The sequence below is a fragment of the Epinephelus fuscoguttatus genome, linkage group LG1 (genome assembly GCF_011397635.1).
Source record: "Epinephelus fuscoguttatus linkage group LG1, E.fuscoguttatus.final_Chr_v1".
Classification (NCBI taxonomy): Eukaryota; Metazoa; Chordata; class Actinopteri; order Perciformes; family Serranidae; genus Epinephelus; species Epinephelus fuscoguttatus.
The window spans coordinates 35,751,314-35,764,068 of NC_064752.1; the positions used below are offsets into that span (position 1 = coordinate 35,751,314).

At 40.0% G+C, this 12,755-nt stretch overlaps 1 protein-coding gene across 1 annotated transcript; it reads right to left on the reverse strand.

Moving 5' to 3' along the window:
• Window positions 1-164: 164 nt before the first annotated feature.
• On the reverse strand, window positions 165-6,764 carry ddx19b (DEAD-box helicase 19b). The gene is made up of 12 exons (XM_049573481.1): window positions 6,559-6,764; window positions 6,059-6,098; window positions 5,873-5,959; window positions 5,598-5,733; window positions 4,676-4,768; window positions 4,322-4,424; window positions 4,021-4,135; window positions 3,670-3,847; window positions 3,208-3,445; window positions 2,649-2,811; window positions 2,038-2,229; window positions 165-1,344 (listed from the first exon to the last, which is right to left on the reverse strand). The coding sequence occupies exons 1-12, from the start codon at window positions 6,613-6,615 to the stop codon at window positions 1,283-1,285; spliced, it is 1,464 nt and encodes a 487-aa protein (XP_049429438.1). The 5' UTR covers window positions 6,616-6,764; the 3' UTR covers window positions 165-1,282.
• Between the last annotated feature and the right edge of the window lie 5,991 nt (window positions 6,765-12,755).

The window sequence follows — 12,755 nt, forward strand, 5'->3', positions numbered from 1 at the left end:
TCCTCAAGTCAATTCAGCATTTGGTTTCAAGATAATTCACACATCCTAAAGACGCTCATAATTCAATATATAATCAAAATTTCAAGTGTTAGCCAGAATATTAAGCCCAATGTCTTAGAAACAAAATATGTATATAGTATAATGCACTTGAGGAAGGCATTGCGTTTAGTTTTTTTTTTTTTTTTTTTTTTTTTTAAACTCACAATCCTTAACAGCACAGTCTAGGTGAAGAATGTAGCTGAGCTTAAGTCAAACTGGAGACCCTGATTGAAAAGATTGTGTGGGACAGTGAGACACAAAGGGAAACTGATCACATAATGGCCACATTTGAATTGAAATGAGGTTTTACGAGACAAATGAAGGAAAAAGACGACTAATGATTAATGCTCGACAGTCGCGCCAAGCCTGTCCTGATAACAGCCATATGGTTTTTAAAATGATATAAATAACATGCGAGTGAGATGTGTGGTTGGCTGATGATGGATTACTGGCGAAACAGAAATATCTAAATGTCCATGACTTGGAGTTAGTAGTGTATTATCATTCTAGGCAGCCTTTTTTGGCATTTGACTACACACCCTGATGCTAAAGCTGAGGTTAATTCAGGATTAATTTGTCACGTGAATACATGTTGATAGTATTTGAGAATAGCTATCACAGGTTGATAAGTTTGCATAGACCCTTGAAACCCAACCATCACCATCTCAATAACAATCTTAATGATTTAAACTACCACTCAGAGCAGCATACCCAACTTCACCCTTTGTACTGAGGTTTAGTCGTCACAATAAATGCTGTAATAGTCTACATGATACAGGTACATTCGATTATACTTTGTTCCTTTTAAAATTAAAAACTTTGTGGCACATAAAATGGTTATTTTTCCATTAGGATTTTTTGTGAGTTTCTTTACAGAATAGCTTGTATCATGCCACCACTACAGGCAACACCAAAAAGTGTTTTTCACTCCAAGTGTGTTCAGTAACAGAGTCGACTACGGCTGCTTTTACAGCACCACGATACACAGCGATAAACTCATAGACTTTATTCAAAGGAGTACAAAGAGTGAAATGGGGTATGTACCAGAGACTTACAAAACACTCGTCTGAGAGGAGACATATCCACGTGTAAACATATGTTGTGTTTGTGGTTGTTTTCTCTTTTCTCCGACGGCTAAAAAAATAAAAGCATAAAACACTGCAGGAGCGTACAGTCCTTGGAGAGAGCCAAGAGGGGAGGGGGAGTCGGGCTGGCATCCTTCATGCGATAAACACCGTCCTCTTTAGCTGGCGATTTTCTCGATTTCATCCAGATCATCTGTGTCTAGTTTTTCAATTTTCTTGCCTGCAGAGAGAGAAACAATAGAAAATGGTGGGATTCATTTTAAGGGTTGATATATGGCTGATTACTGAAAGCAACCAATGTCCTGACTGGAGTTTGTTTTTTTAAGCAACTGTTAAAAGCAATACTTCATTCCCCATGTGACCACTTATATATTGATTACTTAATCTTTTTTAAGTTGAATTCAAGAAGATAACTTTTTTTCTCACATGCCTACAGGACCCATGTTTAACAAAGGCGAAATGACATCAAACCATCTGTTTAAAGAATCTCACACAACTCGTAAAGTATTATCGAAGCTCTCTTCAAAGCCAGACTCAACTGACTTAAACAGTAATTTCACCTCGCTGAACACGGGAGCTGCTCGTCTACCGCTGCCTCAATTCTTAATTTTTGAATTTTTCAGTCACCATGGAGGCACAAGAGAATTTTTTTTTTCTTTTTACGCAATCAACATATCGTGGGTTGAGTAACTGATATACAAATGGTAATTTGGGACAAAGTATTCCTTTAAGCATAAGCACACGTCACCAAAAACAGAATGAATATACTAATCAATGTGATCCTACTGTTTGTGTGCATAAGAAAGTGTTTGTAACAGCTGCTGAACAGGATCGGAGGACCTCTGGTGAGTGAGTAACCGGATAGGATGAGGAGGATGTAATACTGGATGTCGGTCACAGTCAGATGACTTACTGAAGTGCTCCTGGATCCTGTTGAGGATGTTCATGCTCATCTTGCTGTCCACCATGTTGATAGCCAGTCCCCTTTTGCCAAATCGACCTGTGCGTCCGATTCTGTGCAGGTACGTCTCGTTGTCTGGGTTACCGTCCTTGTCTACTGGCAAGTCAAAGTTGATCACCACAGAGACCTGCTCGACGTCGATACCTGAATGTAAGAGAAGTGGAGAAAAGGTAAAATATCACAATAACGAAAAACAATGTACATGGGCAATACTGTAATATTTGTATTTTTACTGATGTGCATCTAACAAATGCATATTTTATTCCACTACAAAAGGTTTTTAATTTAATTTTTCTTATATTTTTCAAGGAAATTTAGCTCCCATTACAATGGATCACAACAGTGCCGTGTGTAAGAATTTCAATAGTTTTGTTGTGGTTCTGTACTCCACCATATTAAATGTGAAATGAAAAGATTAATTTAAAGGGTGTTTTTACCCATATCCAACAAAGCAGGTTGAAGTAATAGTATTTATTATGGAGAAAATTTGCTTTTCAGTGTATGCAACAGCTTAATAGAAAGTCTTGTTGATTCTGCCCATTGTGATGACACTTGGTCCTTACCTCGAGCACAAACATTTGTGGTGACCAGGACCTTCTCCTTGCCGTCTCTGAAGCGGTCAATGACGGCAGCCCTCTGCTCCACCTGCATCTCTCCGCTGAGCAGTGCCACCTGGTGGCCCTCTCTGGACAGCTCCCCTGCCAGCCAGCCTGCAGTCTTTCTTGTCTGAATCACACAAAGTGCTCTCATTACTTCATCTGCAAGCTAGTTGCACAAAGCACCTAATGTGAAAACGCAACTTGGCAAGACTGGGTGATTTACAGGAAGATTCACGGCATGATCAAAGCCCTGCGAGTCAAGTGTTGGTAAAATAAACAAACTAATCCAGTAAATCAGCTAGTGCTGCCAAGTTATTTTTCTGACATATGGACACACAGAGAAAAAGCTTTACGACAGCTGCAGCAGCAGGTTTGCTGACAGGATCGCAGAAGAGGAACTTAGGAAATTTGTATTTCTTTATTCATATAAAAAAAAAACTAGATTCCATGTGAGGATCATCGTTTTTACTACACATAATATATGACAATATAAATTGAATGAGTGTGAAGTGAATTAACTCACATGGCAGAATATCATGGCCTGGGCGATGGTGATGGCTCCGTAGATGTTACAGAGGGCTTGGAACTTCTCCTCCCTGCTGTTGCACAACACATAGTACTGTTTGATGGTATCTAGCGTCTCCTCCTCTCTCTTCAGCTTGATGATGTTGGGGTCAGGCACGATACGCTGGGCAAAGTTCCACACTGACTCTTCAAACGTGGCTGAGAACAGCAGCATCTGGCAGTTTTTAGGCAACATCCTGTGTGACAGAGAAAAGAGGAGTGAAAGGTTGGTAGATGAAGGTCAAAAGAGATTATAGAAACTCAGCTTGAAAAAACCCAATTTACAAGATAACTGATGCATAATTTAAGTGAACTTCCTTAAGAACATGATACAAATACTCAAGATTTATTCATTTATTTATTTTAGATTTAGACACAAGCACTTCTTCTGTTGGTGTGTGCTAACACTGTTTATTCTGACCTCTGGATGCGGATGCTCTGGTCCTGATGACCCTGTGTGGCGATCATGACGTCAGCCTCGTCCAGCACAAACACCTTTATCTTCTTGGGGTCTATGAACTTGAACTTTCCACACCAGTCCAGCATGGTACCAGGTGTGCCAATAACTATCTGTTCCTGCAGCTTCATGCCCCGCTGCACTGAAACATTTACAAGAAACGAGCTCTCATCAACATACAGGAGCCATCTCTCAGCCACATTTATGCTGTCATCAATAGGAACTACATAAATAATGGACAGAGTGTAATTTGAAAATATTTTCATGATCTGTTGTAGTGTAGATGTAGTATTGTCGAGAGCAGAGAAGCCTTACATTTATTTCCTCTGATGGCGTAGACTAATTTGACCTCAGGATAGTGTTTGCCCATCTGCTCGATTACCTTGCCAGTCTGAAGTGCCAGTTCATACGTGGGTGACACACACAGGCACTGATGGAGAGGATTGAAATGGGAAAAGGGGATTTAGGAAGCCATAAAAGCTTTCAACATTCAGTTCAAGTTATCAAGGGTAACAACGTGAAAGACGGGTAGGACGAGGTCCTTGGATACTCTGAACAGCATGTCACACATACCAATTGGAGATCTTCTAAAACAGTGAGAGAAGCAAAAACCAACCTGGGGATATCTGTTGTTGGGATCTACATGACTGAGCATGGCCAGGACAAAGGCAGCTGTTTTCCCTGTTCCTGACTGCGACTGGGCAATCAAATTCTGTGGACTGGAAGCAACAAAGAATTAGGCAAATTACGCAGGCAAAGGTGGCACATTAGTTACTGGTTCCCTTTATTAGTACCTGGTGCCATGGGCTATTATTTTAATCTTACATTTTTAAGTTATTTAAAAGAGGTGTGATTAAGTTAATGTCAAAGTTGTATAGAAACTAGGGTGAAAGATTTCAGTGAGCCTTTGACACATAATGCTTTGCTAGAAGACTCCACAACATTTATGTGCAGTGCAAAATATACTCACGGTTCGGCCAGCATCATAGGTAAGGCAGTCTCCTGGATTTTGGATGGCCGGTTGAAACCCATGCCGTACACGCCCTGAAGCAGCTGTGGTTTGCTGCATGCAGGAGAAAATAGTCAAATGTCACAACTCTGGGAAAGACAGATCTTTTCTAAGGCATCTCATTGCTTTGTTTGTGTATACACATTTCAGTGCAGGTATGCTCACGTCTTAAAGGGGAACACCACCTAAGTGAAGAATTCCAATGTGCTATTTCAGTGGCCTAGGAAAACTCAATCAATGATGGCGAACATGAGCTACTCTCTCTCAAAGCCAGAAACCAGAGAAGTAAGTCTTAAACTTGTGATGTTACAGGGTACAAAGTCTGAAGCTGCTCCACAGACAATGGAGTCAAATTTTGTGGATCCACAGAGTTTTATTTTCTTTTTTATAACCAGATTAGCTTTACTGCAATGCAGTGTTCTTTGTTGTGAAACAGAAAATATACCCATATACTCAGAACAATCCCCTGACTGCTCTCAGTGTCATCCATTTTTCTCAATTCATTCTCCACAGAGCAGCTCCAGACTTTATACCCTATGTCATGACATCACAAATCTGAGTTTCAGCACTCTAGTTTTTGGATTTTGCTCTTATCTACTAATATTGTTCATTTATGCTGATAGATATGGACTGTCTTTGACCATAGAAATGACATGAATTTTAAAAATGGGTGTAGTTCCCCTTTAAAAGATCTACCAGACAAACAGAAGAAGTCTCCTGGAGCAGGTATGGATTATGCTCTGAAGGGAACATTTTGGCTCCTCAACCTAATTTCTGATGACATGCATGTGTCATTGATACTTGATACTGATAATTAATATCTGTTTCCAAAAATATTGCAGGACAACAAGAGAAATAAATGGCCAATGACAGATGCACTTACAGCCGCAACTCCTCAAAAGACTTGACAGAGTAGAGCGGAGAGTTGGGATCCTTCTGAAGGACTTCTACTTGATTCGTGTTATTGACCAGATTATTCCGGATCAGCTTGTTCAATAACGACTGCGCCGCTTTGTCCTCTGGAAAAACAGGTTGTGTTGCAGATGAATGTTAGAGCTCAAGACACAACCATGCATATCAATGAAAGGCAATAAAGTATCAGCCAGCCTCGGCAGAGAATGAATATTTTTTGTAGCATGTTAATAAAAAACTGCCCACCTTTGTCATCGTCATCTGTGCCCTTTTCTCCCTCAGCTTCTGACTTTGCAGCTGCACTGCTGGACTCTGTTGCATTTGCAGCCGTGCCTGAAATAAAAATGACACTTAGCCTGTATTTGCATTAAAAAAAAACATTTTTGGGATTACTGTTTTTCTGACTACTGAATCTTGCTCGCGCATATTTACCATTTTCCTCAGGTTTGTCTTTGATTTGTAGACTGCCGATCTGCAAGGAAAAACATAATAAGGTGAAACAGAGTTGTTTAACAGAATAATGCTTACCATTGTGAGTCAAGACGAGCCCCAGTTTGTGCTTCTCGTGATAACACAAGCTGAGGCTAAATCCCGACCGATTCTTCATCAATAGGGCTATTTTAAAACCTCTTGCATCATTGCTAACCGGCTAACTGCTAAAGCTAGTAACTCATTGAGCACGCAGCTAGTTAAGTTAGCTCTCACGACAAACCAGGGCAACCCGGTAGTTTCATTTTAAAGTTAATAACAACGTTACAAAGGCAGACTGTCAGCTGAGGCCAATTTATCCACAGCGCTGTCAATAAAGACTGCCTATTGTAAGGAATAAGGCTAAGCAGTTAAGTTTCGTTTACACTGAACCAGTACAGGCCAAAGCATCCTCTAAACATGCTAACAACACGTTAGCTCGTGTTGCGTAAGTTGAGGTTTACCGATTCCGCCGCGGCTTCTTGCTCGTCCACCGCCTGTGCCCAGGAGTCCGTAGCCATTGTGGGTCAGTTTCTTCTTTTGTTATTTCACTCGGAATAACTCAACTGGGTGAACAAGCTCACAGCGAGGAGTCAGTAATGTGAAAGTAACTGTTTTCCACAATGGCGTGCCGACACCAATTCTGGGCACCTGTGTACTTGCTCACACGTCCGGGTGGAACGGTAGTGCCACACGATAATAGTTCCCAGCTTATTGAAAGTTCCCATCCGACTAACAAAAAGCAGCGAGTATGACTGACACTTAATGCAAGCTTTGAGCAAATAACGCTAATTAAATTAATTAAAAACTTAGTTTAGACTTTTTTGTTACGATTTAAGAGACTGGGAGCTGAATCTTAAGAAACACTTCTCTACAGAGCCTGTAGGTGGCGCCAAAACGCTCTGCACAGACTCACCCTCCCTGAATACTGTGTATTATGTATTGTTTGTATGTAGCAAACATGGGTAACTTTTTTAAATATTTATTATTATTATTATTATTATTATTATTATTATTGTTATTATTATTTACAACATTTACAACAAAATAGGGCAGACAGTGAATGGAGAAGCACACATAAAACGGATGAACCTAAAAAGGGCAACAGACATAACATAAAAAAAGAACAGACAAAGCAAAGGCAGATGTTGAGGGGTCACTTCAAACAGTTCTAAGTCATTACAGTAATGATATTCAGAAGTTTTTTTCCCTTTCTCTTTTATATGCTTCAGTGACTTGTACTACAAAACTAGGTCTCTCTTAAAAACCACTAACAAAAGTTGTGTCTCCATGCATCTGCATTTGTGAATGAAAGAATTTTCCAGAAAGAGTAGGGTGCTTAATAAAAGTTCTAATTTTGTACCCTCCCTTAGAATTCTGAATGTGATGTGAAAATATGGGTAACTTCCCCAGGGTCTCAGGCTCATAGGGGCCCAAAGACCATTGATCAGGGGTGTCCAAACCTTTTTGAATAGGGGCTAGATTCAATAATGTGAGAATACCTGGTGGCCAGCTGCTATTTGCATCATATGGGTTACCAAAAATATCCATCCAAATGAGACAAGGCATCTGTTTCATCTTTCAGTGAAAAAGTCTTCAACTTTCCACCCACCTGAAAACGGCCCTCGTTGTCGACTTTACACGGCTTTGCTGTGGTCACGTCTGTTATCTAGCAGGAAATATCTGCTGTGAGATAACTGTTGGTTTGCTTGTTTACCACCTGTTTATGAAAACACATTTGTTCTTTTTACACAGAGATCATGCTAAGGCCAATACAAAGTCCCTTCTTTTTGCTGCTTTTGCATTTTTATACATAGAACCAAACACTGGTGGCATCATGCCCCTCTACTGTATGATTTTAGACAGCATCCTAGCATCATGGAAGCAAAACAGGCATGACATGTAACACAACATTGTTAGCCTCTAGTGTGTCGTATGACATATGCATCCTCAGTGTAACAATGGCATTAACATGGCAATAATAATAGTCATTTAGTCCCTTTTATAGGGGGCTGATCTTGTCCTCCGCTCAGAGGATAAGGAGCTTGTCTTGTCTTGAAGAGGGGCCCTGTTTCAAAATCTAGTCAAACTACCAGTAATATTTTAGTTGATATCATTCTTACAAAGGGCATTCTCCTAAATAAATGTAATCAGGACCTGAATAAGAGCCCCACAGCTCATTTCAGCTCCAGGGCCCTCTAGAGGTTAATCCAACCCTGAGGACAAGACAGAAACTCAAAAGAACTGATCCCTCAGCTGTCAGATGAGCTGAAATGAAATGAATGGAGCTCTGTGAATTAGTGTTTGATTTATTTTCAGTTTGTCATTATATCCAACATTGTGCTGTTTAAATGACAAAGGTCTGTTGTATTGCTGGTTTGGTTACTCCTCCATTTTTCTGAGAGACACGTTGTGAGTGTCTCTCTTTTGGCAATGACACATACTTCTCAGATAGTGCGAATTCAACCCTTCATCCAGGTCTGTATGTGACCGGTGCCTGTAAACCAGCTGTAAAATCACATAGCAGCCTTCATGCATCATTGCACACATCACTTAAGTCAATGCATATTTGTGTTTAGGAAGCTTGGTATTGATGACATACATGTAATACAGGGAACACAAATAAATATTTGTATACTCTTTGTTGTGGATTGCTATTATGAAAAATTGACTTTCCCTTCAAATGTTTACATCCAATTGGTTCCTTTACTGTAAAATCTAAAAACACCATTCAGCCAAGCAACTCATTGAGGAAAACAGAAAACCAACCTCCTGCCTGTAAAAAAAAAAAAAAAAAGGTTTCATCATCTCCTCCTTACACCAAGATAAGCATGCATTACTTTCTTCTCAAAGCCTTCACTGATCACTGCAGACCTTCTGGGGTCAAATTAATTCAGCATTTTTTTCACAAAAGAATTGTTGATGTGAATCATTGGCGGCCTTATTAAAATAACGAGGGGGGAAACCCAAATATCAAGACCACTGCATTAAGAAACTCAGACACATGAATGAACTCGTGTGATGCAACCGGTGTATCATCATCAGTAAACAGTAACAACCAGTGCTGAGTGAGAGAGGCTGCATCCCATGAGGAGAAACTCCCACTGAAATTGTAAATCATTGCAGTTTTGAGCTGTGTGCATATTTTTGACCACTCCAACTTTTGGGTGAAACAACAAATCAGCTCAGAATTATTTAACCATATGGGCTAGAAGTTTTATAGACACAAGTCACTGAACAAGGTTTTCCACAAACATACTGAAGCAAAAATGAGCCACTCAATAAATCTGATGGTTTCTGAGGACCCCAGGATATTTGTAAAGGACTTGACAATGAGTGCCAGTCATCCTTTGATTTTGCATTGGCTAGCCTACTTCTCTATAGACAAGGCAAGTGGGATTAATCAGGACACTGTTACTTTGTGGGGACATTAATATGTTTACACAGTCACACTGTGGGGGCTTGTTTGTCTTTTGGGGACAAAATACAAGTTCCCACAATGTTGGGCTCAAGGATAAGGTTTGGGTTATTTTGAAATTAGGGCAGGGTTAGGGTTATTCAGAATATACTTTCTTGTCAAGAGTTTGATAAGATTGACACACTCTTGTGTCTGTACTGTAAATATGAAGCTTCTGCCAGCAGCTGGTTAGCTTAGCACAAAGATGTGTACTTTTATGAGAGGTTATGTGGAACAAGGCCTATTTCTTAGCATGGCACACTTGTTGTTATTACACTTGGGGTTTGGATGGATTAAACTAACTTTACACTTACTTATTTTATGACCAAAACCAGCTAGTTCCCCCTTTCTCCAGTGTTTATGCTAAGCTAACCTGCTGTTGATGGTAGCTTCATATTTACAGCACAGACATGAGAGTGGTATCTATCACCTCTTTTAACTTTGGGCAACAAAATGAATTAGCCTACTTCCCAAAATGTCAAATGATTTCCTTACTTGTGCAGTACAGAATTGAGAGTTCTACTCTTCCTTTTAATTCAGTAAAGCGCTACAGCATATCATCGCACTTTGGCGCTTCAGTGGAAGCCAGGCTATTAACCAGAGCTGGCCTCCGCTAAGGACCATGCAGGAGCACTCCGGGTCACCTCTGGAGCTAGACCGCTGTGGCTGGCTGCTCCTTAAATGAATGCAGAATTGATTTCACACATTTCCCCTGCTCCACTGGGATAGATAGATAGATGATGACAGTGGCTTTGGATTGTGCTGAAGGAGATTACATTGATCGCTGTTCCGCTGTCATCCAACGGTCAACGCTGCTCGCTCTGTGTGTGCGTCAGCCTGAGTTTATCTCCACGTACAATATGTGTGTGCATACAGTAGTTGTGTCAGTGTGTGAGAGAAGATATAGGGAGTCTCTTAGATCGTCACTTTGGAGACAAATTTGTCAAAGGCTTGGAAGAGCGGAGTTTATTGTTGCCTCCAATCAGCTGCCTTGCCGGAGGTATCCATGGCAACTGAAAGAGTAAAAGTAAGGCTTGAGGTCTCCAGAGAATTTGGAAGAGACAGAGAGAAGGACTTTGTATTGCCACATAAGGACTCATTTCAAGCGCTGAATATGACAGAAAGGATATCAAAGCCGAGTGGTCGCAGTAGAGATTGGTTTTCAGTGTGAACAATCTGGAGAAAGGTAAACACTCAGCCCACGAATGCATAATGTAAGATCGCTCAAACACTACTCCATGCTCATAAGTATACAGTAGGTCACAGTTTATGTAGGCAGTGTATACACTCTGGTATACTTTCCACAAATGCATACAGTAACACTTCAGCAGGGTGCTAACACAAGAGCGCCAACTTGATGATCTGCCTCCAGGTAAAAATAAAAGATTATACAATAGAAAATAGAAACATGGTTAGATAAGAATGTGGACATAATAGGAGGACAGTATTTTCTTAGTAGACACGACTGTCCACACGAGAAATTTTAACCTTTGAGTCCCTTTTTGTCATTTTTTAAATCCAAAAAGGATAGTTGTTGTTCCCATCTGAAGTGCTGTCACAGAATTTATCACCACCTAAAAAGTGGACACTATATTGGTTTTGATTGCTTCTTTAATTTTGTTTTGTTTTCTTTTTGTTGGGAGACTCTTAACTAATTAAAAGATTTTTAATCATGTAAAAATATGTTTAATAGGTAGCTCCTTTATTGTATGTTTGTTCTGTGGTTTGTGTAACACATGCTTACTTTATTTCTTTATTTTCTTTTGGAACATGTATGTGACAGTATGTAGCAATGACTTATTTAGTCTTTGTTTCTATCGGTATTACCATGTGTCATGTTATCCCATGCGGGATGGTCCACTTCGGTGGTATGACACGAAAATGAAAAATTGATTGAGTGGTTTATTCAATCATTCATACACCACCTCAAGGCGGTTTTGATCTTTGAAAGGGTGAATGAGCGGTTCATCAGTGGCCATGTGGCCTTCAGTTTAGCGAGACATGTAAAAGTGTGGGACAGTCATTTAATTATCAGCTGACTTTTATTCTGAAAGCCCCGCAAAATACGGTGACAAGTTGGAAATAAATGAAACATTATTAAACGTTACACTATGTGACAGCCGACTGTGCCACATGGTTTTAGATTAGATTAAAGGTTAGATTTAACAATCTGTACATATCCAGCAGATGTTTGTGTTTCTGGCAAACTATCACAACTGCTGAAAAAAAAAATCTAATTCTTCTGTAGCTAAATGTTCAAAAGCAAGTTGCTAACTTTGTGCATCTGCTGTTTGGTGCTGGGCAGTCCATGTACAGTGGATTCATTGAGGGTTTTTTGCTCAAACAGTCTGCTGCATCTGGACACAGGACTGATGACAGCAGTGAGAGTGAACCAGACACTGCTGATGGCTATAAAACCAAAACAAAAAACAGAAAGATGCTTAAATGGAGCTGCGGGGAGCTGCAGAGTTTGAGGATTTTTCTCTGGGTCTGTCACGATGAGTGACAACTTTTACATTACATTTAAACCATTGTTCCTACAGATGGATTGATTAGTGCAACGTAAAGTTCCCATTAAATCAAAATCGATGTTTGGGTTGTTTTTTTTTCACATACAGTATGTCTTGCACTGATTGTCACCTATACCCCAATATCTGACCCAACAAAGACAAAAAAAGTTCTGCACAAACTCATCCTGCACTTGGAGTATAATAATTTTGTGTTCAATGAAACAATTTACCTATCAATGGGATGCATGCTCCATCGTAACACCGATATCAGCGCTAGTGGCTGCCATAAGCCCCAATCAATTTCTGTGACTAATCTCTCTCTAGCATCATGTTTTTACAAGAAAAACTAAAATATGTGAAATCAAATAGCACCCTGCTAGCCCTTTCATGGGAACTTTAATATGCATGGTGCAGGTGTTACTCAGATAAACTACAGCTGAGGGGAGGACACAAGGATGATAGAGTAATTACCACGACATTAGAAACATGTTGCTTTAGATATTGTGTGATGGATAACATATGACATTGAATTGTTGTAGTCAAACAAGATACATGTCTCTTTCCATACTGTGGTGGGATCATAGACTGTATAATAAAGTTAGATGACATGACAGCTCCCAAAAGTGAAGCCAAAACATCTCCATCGCCCCCTGGTGGCTGGCTGCAGTACAGGTCATAAACACCACCTCCTCCA

Coding starts and splice junctions, on each gene's coding strand:
- ddx19b (XM_049573481.1), bottom strand. CDS start 6,615: ATGGCTACGGACTCCTGGGCACAGGCGGTGGACGAGCAAGAAGCCGCG. Junction 6,099..6,558: donor AAGAAGCCGCGGCGGAATCG/GTAAACCTCAAC, acceptor TTTTCCTTGCAG/ATCGGCAGTCTACAAATCAA. Junction 2,812..3,207: donor AGGCCATGATATTCTGCCAT/GTGAGTTAATTC, acceptor TGTGTGATTCAG/ACAAGAAAGACTGCAGGCTG.